Below are 20855 nucleotides of genomic sequence, written 5' to 3' on the forward strand. Positions count from 1 at the left end.
AGACAAACACGTGGAATCGAACGAACGAGATTTATTAATTATACGAGAGTACATTAATTGGATGAACGGAATTCCAGCGCAGCAAATTTTATATCCTTATTAACAAAATACACACGCGCTCCTTCTTTCCCGGCTGATGGCCGATATCGCGATTCACGTGGAATTAAAATTACTCCTGCCAAATAATTGGCCGTGTATTCCAGCGTTATTTTCTTTCCGGGGCATTCCGCGCATTCGCAACGGTATTCGTTTCCCATTCGAACACCGGGGTACCTTTTTCTCGCTCGTACATGCTGCATGATCTTAGTGAAACGGCGCACATGCACCAAATATCTTACGCCCGACATTTTCGCCGATCCTACGATGCCCTTCCTTTTCCGTGGAGAACGATGAAATTCTCAGACGATTGCCGGAGAATTTCATTTTATCAGACAAAAGTGTTCAAACCCGCATACCTGACCCGTCTCTACCATTTCTGCCGTCTCGTTGGACAGAAAGAATTCGCCTTTGCCGTGAGAAAAAGAGAAATTCAAAAACTCACGCCTACTTTTTCTTACGTCAGAATTCCCGTGAAAATATTTAATCGCGTCCTCGCATCTCGCTCTTAGGATGCCATCGGTCTTCGACGAACAATGCTCGTTAGCTTCTTTGTCCGGAAATATGAGGATAGAATCGTCTGCAAGCGGTTTTAACGCGTTAACCAGTTAACTCGTCCTTTGGATTCACGATCTTTTAGACGTGATCGTTCCCCTGTCTACGCAACCCTTGTAGCTCTTGCGTTGGTTTCAGTTAGGTTAACTTTAATTCCACGCAGTTTCTTCAAACTATCGTATGCTCGATCGAAGTTGTTCTCGTATCATTCGATACGAAGACCACAAAATAAAGACAGGTGAAAATAACCATTACGAAGTTTTATAGTCATTGTGTAATGGTGTGATACGTGTTGGTTGTAATTATTTAAAGAAAGTGGAGAAGACACGTGAGTTTAATTTTTTAACGAGAGATATACATTTGTGGAATAAATGGAGTAAATAAACTATGCTTTGATCGTGCGTGTATAAACACATCTTATATGGAGGTAATAACAACTGCTCTATTAAGAAAATCCAAATGAATTTGTTTACCTAATTATTAACTTAATATTTATGTTCGGAGGAATTAAGATCGTCCTATTTGAAACTGATGCGTCCCTATTAAATTTGAATTTCATGATTACAGAAATTTTTAAAAGACAACTAACAGACTAACGTTCTCGCGTTGACAAAAAGAAAGCTCAATGGTTAAAAAAAAAAGAGAGAGAGAAGAGGCAAGAGGAGCTCGCATTAATTTCCGCAAAACGAGTTTTTGGTCGCCAATAGCCGGCGCCGCAAACGACGCCTGGTTCGGAATAACTTTTTCAACCCGGCCAGAGTTTCGCAGTGCAACTGAATTTTTCACACTCGGCCAGCTCCGCGTCCGAGTTGCCAAAAAAAAAGTGACGTTTGAAAACGAAACGATTCGATCGCCTGCAGCGTTTGTTCCACTGACAAATACGCAGATAAGGGAACAGTCGTTCTCAACAAAACAATTCTACGATATTGAAAAGAAATATTATACGCGTAGAAATCGAAACGTTGCTGTAAAGTTTCAACGAATCCGCCGAAACGACAACGTGGTCTGTTGTAAATTAGAAATGTCCACGGTACGAATATTCAAACGAGTGTACGGCCAGTGTTCCGAATAATGCAGCAGCGTCTTTTAAAAAAACCGACCCAGTTTTATCTAAGGAGACGTCGGTGTTCCAACCCCTGGTATCTAAACAAAAGACGAGAAGAGGATTTCGAGAAGGAGGAACTTCAACGTGGAAAATAGAAAATACCGGCTACCGATTTTCTCCCTTCGGAGCTGTCATTGTTTTTTGTCTGCCATCCAAACGACAATATGGAAAGTCGGGACAAATTCACCGGTGTTTCCTCTGGTAACGGGTGAAACACGGAGAAAGGGTGGAGTATAAAGGGTGCAACGCAAAGGAAACAACGACGGCCTCGATAGTCATCGGTAATCACCCGCGTGCCGCGGTGGAATGGAAACCAACGAAAAGCAATCTCCAGCGTACGCCGATTTTTTCTCCTGTTCCTTTTTTTTATCCGACGTTTTATACTCGATAGAAATTCCGTTTATCATCGATCCACGCGAGTCGCTGGGGTTATTAATCAGTGATTCGTTTTACGAGGCAGCTCCAACTTGTCGAATTTACGTTTCTCGACTTTTCATCGAAATGGTTGTTTCCACACCGTTTTCGAACGAGCTATGAACGATAGGAAGTTACGTTTTCATTAGGTCGTTTAATAACGAACACAGCCACGAATGATCAAAATGATTAATCCTACGCAATTTTACGAAGTTTTGATGAGATCGACGTATCTATTAACATTACAATAAATTACTTTTTTTTTTAAGTAAAAAGGACTTGTTTACATGTTTCTGATTTGTATAGTGGACTTTTCTGAAGTATTTACTGTTCCAATACGTTTTTTGTATCCCGATAAAACGATATGTAAATTACTTTGCTACGTTTCTCAATAATGTTGCTTTCATGCGATATATTACTTCATATAATGTTGCTCAGTTTAATCCTTAACACGTTGACTGCTACGCGTATTTTATACACATTGCTCGGATAAAACAATTCAATATTTATATGGTACACAGGACACACCATACTGGACAAAGGACCTTGGTAAACATAGGTCGAAAACAACACCGTTTTCGAAATATAAACACTTTTTTATTGTAGCATCATGACGAATGACAGAGGAATTACATAACTGAAACCAGCATACTCGTCAAATAATACGACAGAAATTTGGAATTTTCGAGAGAGTTTCCAGCTTTGTAAGAAGAAGATACTAAACGTGTATGTAGATAGAAGGACACATGGGGCACTTTCTATAAGTATCGAGTACTATGGTCAATCATGGTGCTAACATACAAAAATATTTATATCTGAAAAACGCTTGAGCTTCCAACATATGTTGACTAAGGTTGTTTTACTCGGTATAGTGTATCCTATGTACTATATAAATATTGAGTGGATTTTCTCAACACCCTGTATATTGTGCCTTGGGAATCGCAATAGATCGAGATACATGTATTACACCATAAAATTTAATTCTTGCAAAATATATTTCAGTACTTTTTCTCAACAACATTACCTAAATCATCCTCATTGTTGTAAATTTCTTAGTCCACAAAATTTATGTTATTCTAATCATTCTAAAAAAAAAAAAAAAGTGTAGTAACGCGTATATCACAGACGATTACCATGACGATCAACGTGTTAACGGGTTGAACTCTCGCCTCCATTAGGGAAAATGTTTTCTCGGGCATGAGAACGTATCGTTTTCAAACTAATTTAAAATGACAAATTTTATATCTCGACTCCTATTACCTCGACCTCAAAAACGTGGCCAGGTAATTCCGTAATAAATAAACAAGTGTTAATTGGAAGACACGCGAAGCGCGGGAATACTTTAATTATCGCGTGGTGCGCGTGCAGAGCAACGTCGACGACGACTTTAAAAAAGGCGCGTAATCATTAAGGAGAGCTTGGCGGGAGGAAAAAAAATTTCTCGAAAGCCGGATTTAGCGACTGCATCATTTCGCGTAATGATCCGCGCGGTGAATTCGCGGAGACAAAAAGCTAGCTGCTAGCTGCTAGCTGCAACGGACTCTTGGCCTACATGCGAAGATATGGCAAAAGTACGGTCGCCAGGGCTTGACTCGTTTCTTTCTTGTTAAAATATCGACCAGAAACCGTGGATGACTTCATCGTGCCGCTTTTAAATCATCGCTCCGGCATTGAAGCGCCGACGGGAACGTTAAAGAGAGAAACAAAATATTTCGTTGTCCGTTCCACCTGCTGATTCGTGTGGCGGAAATTGATGAATTTTTTCAGCGAATGCACACGGTGAAAAATTGTAGAAATTAGTAGCGGAATCTTGAAGGGCTTTGGTCAAATTTGTTTCATACCAACAGCATAAAAGTCGAACTGAACATTTCTTAATTTTCGACCAAATTTGTCGGTTTTCTTTTAAATTAATCTCGCGGTTGATCAGCCTCGTCTTATTCGTCTTGTGTGGTGTTCGAAAACTCATCTTACAGTGGTTCATATAATAACAAGCATAAAAATACTCCAGCATTTGAGGAAGTGGGTTTATATTTAATAAGAACACGCGAATGTTTAATAAGAAGATATTAGTAGAGAAATTTTTATTACAAAAGTGCGCCGATCTTGATCTTCAATTAATCCGCAACTGTACGCCAAATTCGTCTTATGTGTCTGAGATCGTAACACTCATGGCCGACAGTGTATATTTTGTAACGTAGTATCCTTTGAATTTTGGCTGAATTTTGAGATTTTCAAGCGCGATCAAGCCTTTAATAGCTCTTGGAAAATTGGCAAAATTCGAATGATTCTACCGCGAAGGAGCGAGTTTCACGATCGATGAGACGAGAGAAATAGTGGATCGTTCTGCACGTTGAACCGGCGGTGATCTCTGTGCTGTAGCGCGAGACGAGAAACGACACGGATTCGTGAAAATGTCGGTGCAAATGACAATGTTCCTCCTTCGTCGCTCCATTTGCACCGGGGACAATTGTCCTCGTTCGCTATTATGGCCGTTCTTGTTGTACGATTGCACCCAGGAGATGACGTTCCGACGCGTAGATGAGCGGCATCGTTCGTAAATCGAGCCAACAAAATGACGGCGCCAAAGAGCTTTCATTTTCATTCTATGGGCGGGACATTTGTTGGAATAATTTATGTGAAAGGATGTCTCGCGAACGAATAAATATTAGGTCGTTCGAGAATAATAGATAAAAACGATCAACGACAGAAAAGACATTATTTGCAAGGCACAGGGAGAAAGAAAATTGATCGATAACCTCGATCCAAGTTACGCGCTAGAATAGAAGCTCAATTACGAGGCTCGCCGAATTTTTCTCATCTTCGTTTGATCCCCGACCCGTCGAACCGTGTGTTTGACAGGACGAACTAGGCCAGGTCGAATTCGAGATGGAAGGATCACAGAGAGGATAGGATAGGATAGACAGAGATCAGTGTCAGGTGAAATAAGTAAATTTAATTAAAGCCCGGTATGATGGATGGCTGGGCGAGCGGTACGGCCGAGTGGACAAAGAGATAAGTGGATTTTATTTTCACCTCGTGAAAAAGAATTTTTGAAAAGACCGTGTCGGTCGCATCGGCCAACACCAGCAAGGGGCGAGTCAAACAAACGATAAAACGGAAGCATACGAGGCCGTGTAATAATGTAAATGCACCTTGCACGTTGTATAAACGATAAGATAAAGAATCTTAACATGCAGCGACTAAGCGGAGAGGAACGATTAAGTGGCGTAGCGTTAAAAACCAGCCAGCATAATTAATTAATCGAGCAAAGTACCGAGCACAGGACTTACATAAAAAAGGCAAAAGCGAAACGACCGAGCTTCTCCAACGACTGGATGATATGCGAGTTATTACCAGCCGTGCTCCGGCCAATTATGCAGCTACTCTTCGCTAACGAAATTTCCCTCTCAACGCGGCGGAATTTTCTCCGATGAATAATCCGTGAAATAAGCTGATTTTTCATCGGCGGAATAATTAAACAGGTAAACGAAATTACGATAATAATGATGATTTTCGAATTTGGCTATTTGGCACTCCGCAAGGAGGGGAGAATCAGGAAAGCACGGAGGTGTTAGGCGAGAGAAGAGATGGAAGAATAAAAACAGAAGGAGAGAAGGAAAAAGGAACGTGGAGAATGAACGTCGTCTCTGGCTCGGACTTCAAAGTACCTTTCCACCTCGCGGAAACCAGTGCTGCGGGAAACAGTGCAAATAGAAGGGACGAGGTAGCACGCAAAGAAAAGGGAAAATGGTAGACGGCGCCGGGACAGAAGTAGTATTAATTTCCTCGAGCCCGGAGGTCCTGGCACATCATTCTCCGGCAGACAGCAGGAAAGACGAATCCCTTTCGCTTCCCTTCAACCGAGTTCGTCTGCCTTCCCGATATTACTAACATTATACACGTTGGAGTTCTCGTTTCGTTCAATCCAAAAGCGTATGGTTCCTACGTACCAACGATTCGTTGCGTGATATTTCGTGAAAATGTCCCCCCGATTGAGCAATTCCAGCTATTTTTTCGCAATCATCGGTTCCCAAAAGAAAGAAAACAAATCGATTCGACTGTCGTTCGTGAAAATCCTGTCACGCGAATCTCACCCTCGATGGAGACCTGTCAAGCCTCGTCTATAACGGCTCGATGCTAAGCATGACAGACGTGTGAACGAATAATAACATCGGGGCGGCGAGGTGCGGGAGGAATTTCTCTTGAAATCCCACTGGATTTTTCGAGATACGCTACCAGCCATAAGTATTTGGGTACTTGGACATTACAGTAGAATTCCATTTATTTGATCTCGTTCGGCCAACAGTTTATATAATTGGAGTTCGTTCAATTTTTTCCACTATATAGCATTTCTCGTTCGCACAATAGGAGCCCGCTTCAGATTAGCAGATTCAGTCGGCAAGGATTCGCTCTAATCGGATATTACCTAAAATTTCGTTCCGATAAACGGAGTTCGGATACAGTGGCTACACAAAATATTTCTACACCGTTGTATTTATTATAACATTTATATACTAGTTAATTAAGTCCGAGCATATTAAATTTCGTATCATCTAATAGTATTTCTACGCGACTATAAAAATTCGAAACGTGGAACTATGAAAACGAAATATAGAACCCTATGAAAAGATCCTTCGTTGAAAAATAACGACACGTTGAAATAACTTTTGCAACCACCGTAAATGCAATTCTGTCCTACTGCAAATATGCAAAGTGCACAGTGGCCCACGAAAGTGTTCGAATACTTACTTTTTAAACTTTTTACGGATATACCAAACGTGTAATACGAAGATTTATTACTACTAGCAATTTGTATAGCTTGTTGTTGCTTGTGATCTATAAACCTTCACTAATAATACTCGTTCAATTTCCAGCTAGAAGGATATCCAAATATAGCGCACGGTCGAATAAAGACGCGAATTTATTAAGAACTCACGTGCCTTCCGACGAATCGCGAGAAGCTCGTTCGTCTTGCCGGTAGCGCGCTAATAAACGATTCGCGTTAACGATTGCATCGTGACAACCGGGCATTTTTTACGCTCGTAAACACTCGGCCGTTATTTGTGTAAGAAAAGAGCATTACGGAAGACAAATTTCCCTTTGTTTGCCATTAATTTCTCCGGGGATCGGGACGAGGATGAACGAGGGAAAAGTTAAGAGTAGCCGGCTAACAGATTCGCAAACAGCTTTCATATTTTTACGTACGCCGCTGCCGCCGGACAGGCCGAGGGTATCGCGTTCCGTTGGAAAAACGAATGGCCGGATGTGTTTCCGCTGTAAACACGATTTTTCCTCGAGAATACCTCTCGTAGAGGGATTCCCCTTTCGCTGGTACTCGTCGGACGGAGTAATAGGCAAGGAACTCTCTGCGAATCCGCTTAATCTTTCGGTAAACTAATAAAACTTCGTTAAGGCTGTCGAAGCTTCACTGGTATTTCCATCACGGCCTTCGAATGAACGCGACCGATTTGTTCGTTCCTCTTCCTCCACTTTGGCTATGAAGTCGAAGGTGAATTCGATCATAAGTACTCTCTGGAATGAAGTTCGTTTTCGTTCCACGAGGGAGCAGAGAGAAATCGAATTAATGGAGGAGAATTCCCGAAATTTAAGAACGCTCCCTAAAGAGGCATCTTTAACTCGATATTGCTTCGATACAACGAAGAATCTTTGTATCAGGTTGACGTTGACGAAATCATATTTTTACGATGGGACAAATCTCGATTATTATAGAACAACGATTGATGGAATAACTCCCATTGATGGAATATTTGGATAAGTGGAAATTGAAAGAAACTTTTACATTTTTATTCGGCAGTTTTCGTTCCCGTTCGATATTAATATTTGAGTCGCCCAGGGGCCACGTTAAAAATCATTCGGAATAACGATTAATGGAACGATCGATTAATGGAAATTTTGAAGATGAACGCTTTTGATTACGAGAGAAATTGAAAGACAAGAATAGAAATTGGAAGAAATTTGTACATTTTTATTCGCAAGTTTTTGTCCCTGTTTAATATTAATATTTGAATCGCCCGCAAGCCACATCATTCGGAATAACGATTAATGGAACGATCGATTATCGGAACATCGATTAATGGAAATTTTGGAGCTGAAGCCCTTTTATTACGAGGAACGTTGGAAAACAAGAATAGAAATTCCAAGAAATCTTTACGTTTTTCTTCCAAAGCTTTTGTTTCTGTTTGATATTAATAATCGAGTTGCATAAAGAACCTCGATTGGCGGAATAACGATTAATGAAACGATCGATTATCGGAATTTGGATTAACGGAAATTTTTACCTTTTCTGAAAATATAAAATAAATTTGTACAACGCTATTTTGTGAAAAGTAACAGTACTTGCTGATATTTACAGTAACTTGCTCTTACACCGTTATGATTCTCAGTCAATTTCGAAGAAACTTTCCTATCCGTTATGACGATCGATTGGACGCGTTTCTATAGCGAAATAATTTTCGCTGGGAGCCTGAGGTACCACCGCAATGGTTTATAAACTCGAAGGGAATAGCGTCACAGCTATCAGGCTGATTTACAATGTTTGCTCCCAAGGGTAAACCGTTAGTTTCTCGTCCTCTATTATCCCGGTGGTTTGTACACCGAACATAATCTAAATGCAAGGAAGAAAACTAAACGCGAACAAAACACCGACAGCTTTTTAACGCAAAGATGGGTTTAATCATCCTGGAACTATCAATTATCGATTAAGCAAATCAAACAGAGAAAAAAGGACGCTAAATATGGAATCACTTGTTACATTGCGTAGCTGACGATAATGTTATATTATATTAGGTTGTCCGAAAAGTTTCTTTCGTTTTATAAGGAAATAATAGACGCACAATGTTTTTTGTTTTATATTAGTGTAGTATCGTGGAAAAGTTAACTTAACTCCAAATAAAACATCACTGCTTGTCCTTACTCTAAGACCCATATAATTTACCACATTAATTTATTGATTTATGCACGAAATAGAACCGAATGGATCATACCTAATGCGATAAAATAATATAAAACAGAAATTGTTCATCTATTATCATCTTATAAAACGAAAGAAACTTTTCAGACAACCTAAATTATACGTTTTAATATCATTGTATATCCACAGTTGCGCACGATAGTATCTGGACTCTTATGTTGTAGAAAACACTGAAACTGTATGAACGTTATAATAAAATCTCGCTATCTTGATCGTATTGCTGATATATTAATTAATAGGACTCTATATTCGGTATGTCTCACGTACTTAGGATGGCTATTTATGCTGCATACTAATTTTTTAGCAAATATATTTTTGCATTGAATATCTCGTAACTTCTACATGCGAATATACATTTTCAGATTGGTTTCAAAAAGCCAATACGATTGTAACAGTCGTGTTTCAATACGAAACTAATGAAATTTCTTAAACGTTTTCTATAATACATTTAATACGCACGTAGAATATTTCTATGACAAATATTCAAATACTTTCATGAGCCACTGTACGACGAAGAAAAAAACCAAGGACTGTTGATGGACGTATTGTTTCTTTCGATTTGCAGGAGCCGTTGGTGGCGAAGGCGGAGACGAAGATGACAAGGAGAAGGAAGAGGAGGCCGAAAGGGAAAGGCAAGAAGCCATCAGGGAGGCTGAGGAACGAAGGAAGGAGAAGCATCGCAAGATGGAAGAAGAACGAGAGAAGATGCGACAGGAAATCAGGGACAAGGTAAGGAATAACACCGTTTCCTCTGTCTGTCTTTTGCTTTCTCCTCGCCAAGAGGGGAAGGTTGCCGCGATATAAAGCGCGTAAACGGAAAATCAGCTTTCGAAGAATTATACATCGAGTCAGCGCTAACTCTATTCCGCTTTACGAATTCAAAGGCTCTCGTTAAATGGACCAGTCTTAGAGGAGAACTACGGCTCTTGGTTTTGCCGCGCGATATAACAAACAAGAGTTTCGTAAATGTTAGTTCGTTCTTCTGCGAAACTGCCGACTGTTCGGGCAACTTCGTTCTAACGACTTTTGAAAATGTGCTCGTTCGAACTTTCGCTTCGTTTCGATTATAGACCTAATCTTATTTGTTAGAGGAAATGAAATTTCTCTTTCAAAGTTCAACTTAGAATACCAGTATCATGTAAATTGATTAGAAGTAAATTGCGAATCAAGTGGCAGTTAACACAGCTTTGATTCCTAACGGTTTTCATTCCGCGTTACCTATGAGGTGGATATTAAACGTGTTGGTTTGTTTATTAAAGGGACGAGTGATAAAATTGTCATAGTCAATTATATTAAAATCACTTTAAGTGCAAGTATAGAGATAGTGTATGCCGGTCGTATTCAACTATTCGACTATCCAAATGTAACTCCGGTTGACGATTACAAATAACAGCGATAATATTTTGTCCGGAGTTTGTTTACCTTTGAACCTAGCGAACGAAAACAACGTTGGTATTCCAAGGCACAATAATATGAGTCTCCCTCGATTCAGATCTTCCATTGACTCATACACCGCTCGCCTATATTTTATATATTCGCGACGATTTGGAGAAATGGCTAAAATTGCACGAATTTCCTAACAAGATTGTAAAAATACATTAGCAGCGTACGCGTCCTTCATCGTAGAAGGTAGCAAACTATAAACGGACTGTTACAACGTGTAATTCACCCATAATTTTTGTCCATCTTGGAGAAGACGTAACTAACTAAGATCTTTGAGCGAAGATGCGCTTACACGACGCGTTTGTCTGCTTGCGAATTGCAACCGAAGAGCAACAAAAGCTGCTACTCGTATCAAAGGCGATTCATGTTTCCCTGTCCTTAATAGCCTCACAGAGAGAGAGAGAAAGAGCTCGTTCGTAATACGCGTACTGAATGGGGTAGTACGTAACTGAAAAGCTGCATGAAAGATAAAATACTCCGGATCGAAAGTCTCGTGCTTATTTACAAATGTACGCGAGTGTGTCCCGCATTGGAGCGTGGAAAGTCCCGAGGAACGTAAAATACACGTGTGTATGCTGTATGCTACATACTGTATACACACTCGTAGTGTGTATCGAGTGCCTTGTAGGGGCCGGTGAAACGGTCGAAAATTTCAAAGGTTTTCTCGGCGCCGAGCTGTCTAAAAAGATCACGTTAAAGAACGAATATTTTTCTAGATTATCCCTACGATACGCATCGTGGAAATAACTCGGCAAAAAATTTCGGTTTACGAGGCTTCCATTAACCTCGAGCCAGTTATTTCAACGAGAGAAACCATTTCAGAGAAAGTTTGAGAAAATGACACTGCGTTTCCCGTCATATATTACCTCTCGCCTCGCAAACTGCAAATTTTCAATTACGAGTTTCATTTTCCTTCGATTTTCACGGTGCTCTGCTCGCTGCTCACGAACCCCGCCTACCAAGGAACCGCGTGCATTCTTCGAGGACAAAGGATTCTCGCTTTTCGCCACGAGTTGCATGGAATATCTTTAGGGCGTCTTTTCATACTTGCCGGAATAGGAACACCTGGTTTCGTTTGCCAATGGATTCGCGCCAGTTGTCTGCATGATTCCGACGTCGCTGTTCAAACCTACCGCAACTTTCATTTATCGGGATGAATCCCTTTTTCTCCTTGCACGAGTATCAGTCCGTTGCATACTTCGATCATCATTGCGAGTATCGTTGATCGGTCGACGAATGCCTATAGATTTCTCGGTTATATCACGGACTTGGATAATATCATAGTCGAGCAGACATCGACAGAATTAATTCCACCTGCGGCTCTTTATGCTCGTTCACCAGGAAATCTAATATTTTATTATCACCTCCGATCTCCTTCCTCGAAAGTTCTCGCGTTACATCGACGCTACCAATCGAACCTCGAAAGATTATCGCGTAACCGTAATGTCCTCCGTCAGCTGCGGCAAATCTCACCACCCTTGCTTTCCTCCCGACTCCGTTTTAACACGTTCCTCTCCAACAGGGTGAAAAATGAGCTCTCCGTCTAGCGTTGCTCGCGCCGAGTTTATTATTGCCGACGAGGATCGATTTTTTCCCCTCGAGTTTTAAGCAACCTCGTAAGGATACGTTTGAAGACCATTCGTTAACGGCGCGTATCTCGTTCCATGCAGCGGCCCCGCATTTTAACACTAACATTTGTCCGGTCAAACGACTGGTTTCAAAATTTCATTTATTATTGTTCATTCGGTATTATTCGTTGTTATTTCCTTTGCTCGTCTAACTTTATGCAAATTCTTATATCAACAGAGACTGAGAAATTGATTGATCAGATAATGTAAGGATTTACACGAAGTTGGACGAACGAAAGAAACAACAACGAATGTACAATATTAAGTTAAATGTTGCAATTAATTTCGCTCGTGATCTTCAACGTCATTTTTTAAGGAACATACGAGGAATCAAATTTTTAAAAATTTATCGCGGAGCCATTAGTTAAAAAAATCCAGGATCGCAAAAGTCCGAGCAACGCCGGTCACACGCAACTATTTTCTCATTAAATTGATAAAAGTTGGCACTCTAGTTGCGTGTTGTTATCGCGTTATACGCAAACTATACACGAAACCATACTGTCGCGTTGATCGACGAATTTAATGACCGTTCAGGAACGCGTATGCTAATAAACGGACGCAGCCAGCAACGAAATTGAAACCGCAGTTTGATAAGGGAAAGGCTTCCAAGAATCGCGGCCAATTTATACCGCTGCTCGCTCGATTAGTCATAATGCGCGAGCTAACGCTTCTAAATTGAACGCTGAACAAAGCTCGGCTACTTGACATACCTTGCTAATTTCCCGTGTCAATACGAAATAGAGCAATTATCTAACGAAGCTGATTTCATAATTCGAGCAGATCAGAACGGTCGCGCTCGTATTTTGTCGGCTGCAATCACGCTAATTAGTCGTGACTGTTCGATGATACGTAACCGTTTGATCAACGAGAACCATTGTTCCTGGCTGTCCGTGGTTTCGTAATCGTCCGCCGATAATGACACTAACGAATAATCCTCGACACACGATTATTTTCACGCCACGGTTCTGCAAACTTTTCCAAGTGCCCGGGACAATTTCGATCGACGAACAATGCGCGATAATGGCGGCCCATTCCGCGCACCAGTGTCGCCAGCGCGAAAAACAGCGTTCATTTAACCGTTCGACCACGGCGTCACCCCGTTATCTCCAAAGCCGTTTCACGATTAATGCGTTTATTTTACTAAATGCCACGCGAAGCGTTTTTCGCTCCCGTAAAAAATACAGATATTTGCAATCGACTGAAAATACTATGAAAGGCCGGATGAACGTTGTCGAGGATTTCATAGTGTTCGTACAGCGAAATATTTAGCGAGTAAATTAAAAATTTACCCCGGCACCGCTCGTAAATATTCGGACAATTTGCTCGATTTGCAGCGACAATACGTGAATTTCACCAGAATAATTACAAATTAGAAATCAACGACTAACTGGTAATTAGAAACAACATTTACTGCTTTTTCGTAAAACTAACAGGACATAAGAATAAACTCTCTATTTAGAAACATAGTAATGATATATATATTTGACCATTTATATTACTACGTATTGTGGCTGACGGAGGTGTTCCAACGTTTATCACAGAATTTCCTTATTAATATGCTACGTCCATTATACGAAGCTTTTTAAAATTTCGTTAGCACTGTGACGGTACACGACTATCCTGATTATGATAGCCAAATTTGAAACCAATCTGAAAATATATGTAGAAATTACACGATATTTATGGTTCTTTTACGCCGGAAAAGAAATCGTTATACGGCGTGAATAGTAGTCTTAATTATCCTGGCTTATTAACATAACGAATAACCGACTGTTCAAATACTCTAGTGATCTTTGCCAAGTATATTATTGCCACAACAAGCATCTTGTAACTTTTGCATACATATTCAGATCGTTTACCAACTCGACCAAAATAATCACGATGGTCATAGCATTACGTAAAAGTTTCTACCAAGTATTTAAATATCGCTGATTTTCTTAACATCTCGTATCTGAAGTTCGTGGTAAGGCGAGCAAATAACACGGCAGAAAGTGGTGGATAATTTATTAATTTCCAGGGGAGAAAATTCGAGCAAGCATTTCGCGATTACTATGTAAATAAGGTAAAATAGGCGGGACTGAAAAGAGAGGTATAATTATTCGTCCGACAAGAAGACGTTAATCCAGCAAACGTCACCGAAAAGATAAATCGTCCGAGATGGCTGAGTTTCATGGCGGACGCTTACTCGTTTGCACGTATGCAAGCCGTCTAACAAGAACGGTCCCCGACTTAAAATGCAAATTTGATTACGAAGCGGCACTGCGAATACGGCGAACGGTCCGTCACGTTCGCAGCCTGTTCTTCCACACCTAAATATGGCCACGCGTAAATGCACGTACGCGTACATCTCGAACACGCCGGGTTTCTCCAACACGAAAGTCACGCCGAGTTTCTCCAACGCGAAAGTCACGCCGGTTGTTTATCACGAACCCGTATAAATCGAGCCAAGTGCGAGATAATTTCCGCTCGTGTTGCACGGAATTTCAGAGAATTGCGGAAACCGAAAGGCGAATTCTCCGGCAGAAAAAGAAATAACATTAATCAGAGATATGGTAATTTTGAATAATAATTACGTGGAAAAGGGCACAGTTCATCCTTAACATTTTCATCCAACGTTCCGAGTAATCTCATTTAACGTAGAGTGGCTGCAAATTCACTGTATTTATCATTAGCATTTATATATAGCATTTATATGTAGCATTTATATATAATAACAATTAACCAGATCTCGTATTATTTAGTAGTCTTCTTTTACGACTAGAAGAGTTTAATATCACGAGGATGAAACATACAACTTGATAAAAACTGCTTTTTCTAGCCGCATATAACCGCCGAGCAACTTTACTTCCCGAGATATCATATACACAAAATTATGTTTGCTGTATGTCTGTATGCTGTACTTTTTATAAATGGATTTCAATTAGACCTTACGACCGATGTAGTTTGTGCGTGAAAAAATTGTTCAGGTGGAAAAGAGGACACCTTTAACCTTCCCTTCCTCGTACTTGTCTTCGCGTAAGAAAATTAAACGAATATTCTGGTTATACAGGATGGTCAGCAGGTAGTGAGATTTGAATATCCTTATTGCGAACGCTTCAAGTCGTAGGAGGATTTTAAATCTCGAGAAGTTTCGTGGTCTCGAGGTTTGGCGAGTCCCGCTCCTAGAGATGATTTGCCTAAAACGTTCGTTAGAAATTCCTCTAACCGTGAAGGAGGAACAGCCTTAAAGAAAGACATCGGTATTTTTAGTGGATATTTTAGTTACCGCGGAAAAAACTCTCTTTGAAGTGTCCATAAACTCTTGGCGTATTCAGTGACGAATGTTCCGACAACTTTTCGTGGTCGGGGCCCCGGTTGGCCAGACTTTGTGAAACATTCACGAGCGCGCGCCGCTGAAACGGAATTGTTTATCGTGGAACGTGTAGCAAAGCTGGCCGGTCATTGTTTGCGAGTTCCGTTCCATCAAAGCAAACTCAATCCTTTCTTGTTTTTTGCGGGATGAAAAGTGAGCAAAGCTTTATGCAAAGAAGGAATAAATTTCGAGATTCTCATAAAACTTCATTGAGAGTTGTTTCTATACGGAGCGTGCAGAATAAGAGGAACAAAATTTCTGACGTTACTGAAAGATTGTGAAAGAGTGCGCAAAGAGAGAGAGAGAGAGAGAGAGAGAGAGGAAAACGAGAGAACTATCGAAGAGAAAGATAATTTCTCAGCGTTTTTGACATTCGCCGGAAACCATCAGCACAATGCACCCAGTGTTCGGAAAGTTTTCCAACACGGCCGATTTACCGCGAAACAAACGACGAAATGAAAAAAAAAAGAAGAGTTGAACAAAGAGCGAAGAGATAGAAAGGACAAACAGATGTCACGCGAAATCGTACTATTGTCAATCCTGATGTATTGTCCTGTCAGGATGTAGTCAGCGGTGCTGACATGACCCAGATGGAATCGAGGGCTCTCGCAGAATAATCGAGAAAAATACGTCCCGGTATGCATTGTACGCATTAAATGAATAACTCTCGAATCATCGGCGTGACGTCGCGCAATTAAATCTTGTCGCGTTTGTTCGTCAAGTGCTTGTAAAATTATTGTCGATAAACGCGTGTACGAAGATAGGACCACTTTGAAAATGACCGTTCGATCCGATACCCGATTGTCCCTAAACAATTGAAAGTTAATAGGGCATTGCTTTTGACGTAAAAAATGTCCGACCAATCTGTATGGAAGGCAACGAGTTCGAAATATTGGCCACTCTGACGAAACGCTGCAATTTCTATGACAACAAAGATTTCAATATCCTCTCGACGATTTGCGAAATTAACGAGGGCTGCTTATTGTCGAATACCGGAACAATAGAAGATTAAAGTGACACTTAAAGGGACACAGGGTAGAAGAGCGATATATTTTCCTTATTGTGTGAAAAAATGATGGGACATTTAAACAAGACAAGTTTATAACGAGATATCTGGTGCGGAGACATCTTCATTTTTCTCGAACAAAACAATTTGCTGGCGGCAGATCGAATAACCTTGAAACCCTAAAAACGTAACACGTCCTCTTTCTAATAATGTGCATAGATTGATATCGAATTCTTATAGAAATTCATATTTTTATAAGTCTAAGTAGAAAAGCTACAACCTCGATACAGGATTTCGTACATTTTTGCACATTGAAATTTTGCATAAATACCTAAAATAGCCTGATCCAGATATAATAATATGATGTAATCGCTCTTAAGGTTCCTTGTCCTTGTTCGAACGCACGCGTTCGAACCAGGACCAAATGCGCGAAATCGTTGATTTCGATGTTCGTGGAAATTCAGTGGAAAAATACGAGTTAGGAAAATTGAGACCGTTTTGCATCGGCATGTAGGAAGCATCGTGTCATTCCTGAAATATCAGTCCCTCGTTAAACGGAACCGAACCTCATCCGGCTATCTCGTTACCGGGGTTCAGCTTCACCACTGCTTTCCAACGCACTTTCATACGCTCTTCAACCTAGCTGTTTAGCCGGTATAAATTTAAATTTCGCCGGGACTTTGCAATCTCCACGACAAATAATCCGGATCGCGCTTTATCAAAGCCTCTGTGACGAGAAATAAAAAGTTGGGAACGTTATCCCCGGTCTTAGCTTGGCTGCGAGCGGTTCTGTATCGGCGTCGAGGATCGTTCAGTCAGAATTAATAAAGATTGATACTTCATTAGCCGAGACATCGAAATCCTCCGTGAAAGTCTTTTCGCGATATTTTCCCGGAGGATCCCTTATCCACCTTTTCCAGCAACAATGAACGGAAAACTCGAGATATAATAACACTGGTGATCCCCTTGAGAATAAAGATGTATTCTTAAGCGGACGCTATTCCGCAAGAAGATTTCCTTCGGTAATCGCGCCGGCACGACGGGGTCAAAGAAAATCCGATTACGGGCCTCGGCTAATGATCATCAAGAAGAGATTTCGTTATATGGCCCTTAAGAAATTTCGCTTAGGAATCGGCTCCTCCAGCTTCTGGAATATCCTACACAGTATAATTAAAAATACCGCAACGTCTTTCCGTTTCAACTGTTGGACACTTAATGACTCCGATGCGATTCAGGTTTAATAGCGAGTGAAAGAAGATAGCGAGCAGAAAGAAACAGTGAAATAACAAGTCCAACTTACGTTAAAGAAGATAATGTATTTTCTATTTACTCGCGTGCACTGGAAGAAATAAAGTCGTAAAGAAAAGCCATAAATCTAAAGGAAATGTACGAGATACGAGTAGGTCGCGAGCGCAACGGCCAGCAAATCGAATATTAGAATCTACGATAATGATTTAAAAATGCAAAAATGGAGACACGGTCTAGTTTCTATCGCAAAAGTCTATATACATTTATTGAATCTTGTGTATTCGATATATTAAAAGAAATTAGTAAATATGCGCTTTCTTTTAGAATCGTTTAAATTTCTAGATCGACAAAGTAACATTAAATTTACTCGGAACTCGGAAAGTCCGAAGAAGGAGCAAAGTTACGCGTGCGGTTACGATGTTTTTTGATTTTATCGCTACCAAGGAAATTACATTAGCTACATCGATGGAAAATATACGAGATGTCGATATAACATTAAGTCTAGTTTGTTTTATAATATCATATAAATACAAAAGGTATATGCAAATTTCTGTAACATTGTATTTCGTATTTTATTTGTTCGTTCTTCCTGTTAATAAAAGCGTAGGTAATAAATTACGTTGGTTGTCCAAATACGCGCTCCAATTCGCTCGATGAAAAAATTTAACGTCAGAAAATTGCCGAACCTATGAGATCTTTGCTGTAATATCTCGAATTTAAGAAGCATACGAAAACGCGTAATGAGAGTAAAAAGAAAAAAACAAGAAAATATCTCACGATCATATCACAGGAAGAAAAAAGAGATTTGAAATCTGAAGACGCAGTGGAGCATGGAATTTAAAAGTGGAATTTAAAACTTTATTTAAGTCTGTCGTTGCGGAAATTCCAAGTTATGAAAAGAACATTTCCTTTTCTTTCTTTTTAAAACTTTCCTCTCAATTAGGAACGGGCTTTTTAAAACATGAAAATAAATATTGAACGACCTTTTTTTCTATACCTCGGAACGTTCTTTGCTAATACATAGAATGTAAATCTCATTTATGCAAGTTTGCAAAACGAACTGTTTTTCCGCGATTCGAAGAAGGTCGTCTCGTTTTACGTCTCTCTTCTGTGTCTCTCAATTAACTCGAACAATTAATTAAAAACCCTCGAGACAGTGGCGACAGACCAACATCCGTTCTTCTCGATGGCTCGATGAAACAATGAAAGCGACTTACGCAACTGAAGTAACGACATTCGATATGGTGGCGCTACTCCGATGGACTTTTTCTAATTAAAAATTTCCCTACTGTCTTTGCTGATGTTTATTATTGAACGAGTAATATACAACAGATATTAAATCAACCATTCTTCTATAATTTATATTTTCTTCGTTCCAATCGTTCTTTCTCGCTCGCATTGATTAACGCTGCAATAATCAATTATTATCGTACGTTTAAATATATTTGAGAAACTTCTCGATCATCATATAAATTCAATAAAATCATTATATAAATTTGAGAAACTTCTAGGCAAGAGGACCGATAAATAATATTGGAAGTTTTATTTCTAGCTTTGGAAAAATTACATTAAACCACCAATGATCATTCAGAACCGAGTATCATTGTATTTGCATATTAGTATGGAAAATTCAGAAGAATGCTGTTTAATTTCTAGGAAAGGCAATTTGCTGCGTTTTATAACAATAACGCAAGCAAAATTATAAAATAATTTCAGTATTCAAAGGTAGTTGCTGATGCCCATAAATTGCATCGCTATTATACAAACAATGTAGATATCCAGTCCAATTTGCTGCATTTGCATGTCAATGATGAAATAATATTATGCAACATACGTGTGTGTGCCTGTATAAATTCTCATTGACATTCAATATTTCATAGCTAATGTTTATTCTCACTATTCCGTATAACTAATTTATTTTTACATCTCCGTTACTAAGTTCAAGCATTAGCAAAACAAGATAAATCGAAACAGATCAGCTTATTAAAAATTCGAATTATTATATCGTTTGAAACTTTGAAATATAAACAGTCTACATATTCCATGCAATGATAAAAATCTCGCCAGTTACAAATAATACAATTAAGTTGTTTCTTATCTATACTTTCCTCTCCTTGTCACTGATAAATCTGCGCTATAAAATTTATCTCTTGATTTCGTGCATTTCATAAATAATTTCAAGAGCCAGATTCGAATTTCATCAACAGGATACACTGTATTAAATTTTCTGAATCATTCGTTTAAACCACGTTCATTTTCATTTCACCGGGGTTTAAATCAAAAGATGACAAGAATCGATATATAATTCTCAATTATTTTCTCGAAACTCTTGCAGACAATTATTACAAATCATCGTCTTAAATGAATATATAATTTTCACTCTTCGTAATCCAAGTCCAATTATCGCGTTTTTCATAAGATCGGCGGATGTCCTAATATCTATGAACGAAGATGTACGCGTCGTTCTATGCGATACAAATCGATAAAAAATAGACAACCTTTTGGCCGAAATCATTTTTAAACGTCGTGGGTATATAAGCGGAGATGGCGCGCAAGGGATGTTTCGGAAATGAAGCATCTCAACTTTGTCGAGGGTCTGACCGGACGAACATAAATTCAGCAAAAAAACGGACAGCGTGAAATAGGAATATCCATATGGAACGAGTATTCTAATATGATACGTTAGGATTTATCGTCGTGGCGACCTGCCAGTATATCACCATTTTTGGCAGTATTATCGTGGAAAAATACTACTGTCGTTCCTCTGTTAAGCGATCGATAGGTTTTGATAGCGGAATATGGTCGGCGAATGGAAATCGAGGTTTCGACCAACCATCCATCTTTGATTCTCGTTAATGCACCTTGCGATTTTCTAAACTTCTATTAGAACGATCCAATCGAAACAAAAGCTCGCATTCTTCCTTTCTTTTTTTTTTTTTTTTCTTTTTCTCGATAACGCTCTAACGTCGTTCGCTTTTCGACTCGAAGAGAAAATGTTACCGCGCCATCTCCGGCAC

General features: G+C 39.7%; 1 protein-coding gene and 1 long non-coding RNA gene across 11 annotated transcripts in view; one reads left to right on the forward strand and one right to left on the reverse strand.

Moving 5' to 3' along the window:
* The window catches only part of LOC126870003 (complexin), a 325327-nt gene that overhangs the window by 281886 nt on the left and 22586 nt on the right, over nt 1-20855 (forward strand). For all 3 annotated transcript variants that reach the window (XM_050627302.1, XM_050627303.1, XM_050627304.1), the window contains one exon: nt 9727-9890. In XM_050627302.1, coding sequence (XP_050483259.1) covers nt 9727-9890 — 164 coding nt within the window. The remainder of the gene's footprint in view (nt 1-9726; nt 9891-20855) is intronic.
* Nucleotides 1-20855, reverse strand: part of LOC126870014 (uncharacterized) — a 302893-nt gene that overhangs the window by 227249 nt on the left and 54789 nt on the right. The gene's annotated exons all lie outside the window — the stretch shown is intronic.

This window comes from Bombus huntii, chromosome 10, assembly GCF_024542735.1.
Source record: "Bombus huntii isolate Logan2020A chromosome 10, iyBomHunt1.1, whole genome shotgun sequence".
Classification (NCBI taxonomy): Eukaryota; Metazoa; Arthropoda; class Insecta; order Hymenoptera; family Apidae; genus Bombus; species Bombus huntii.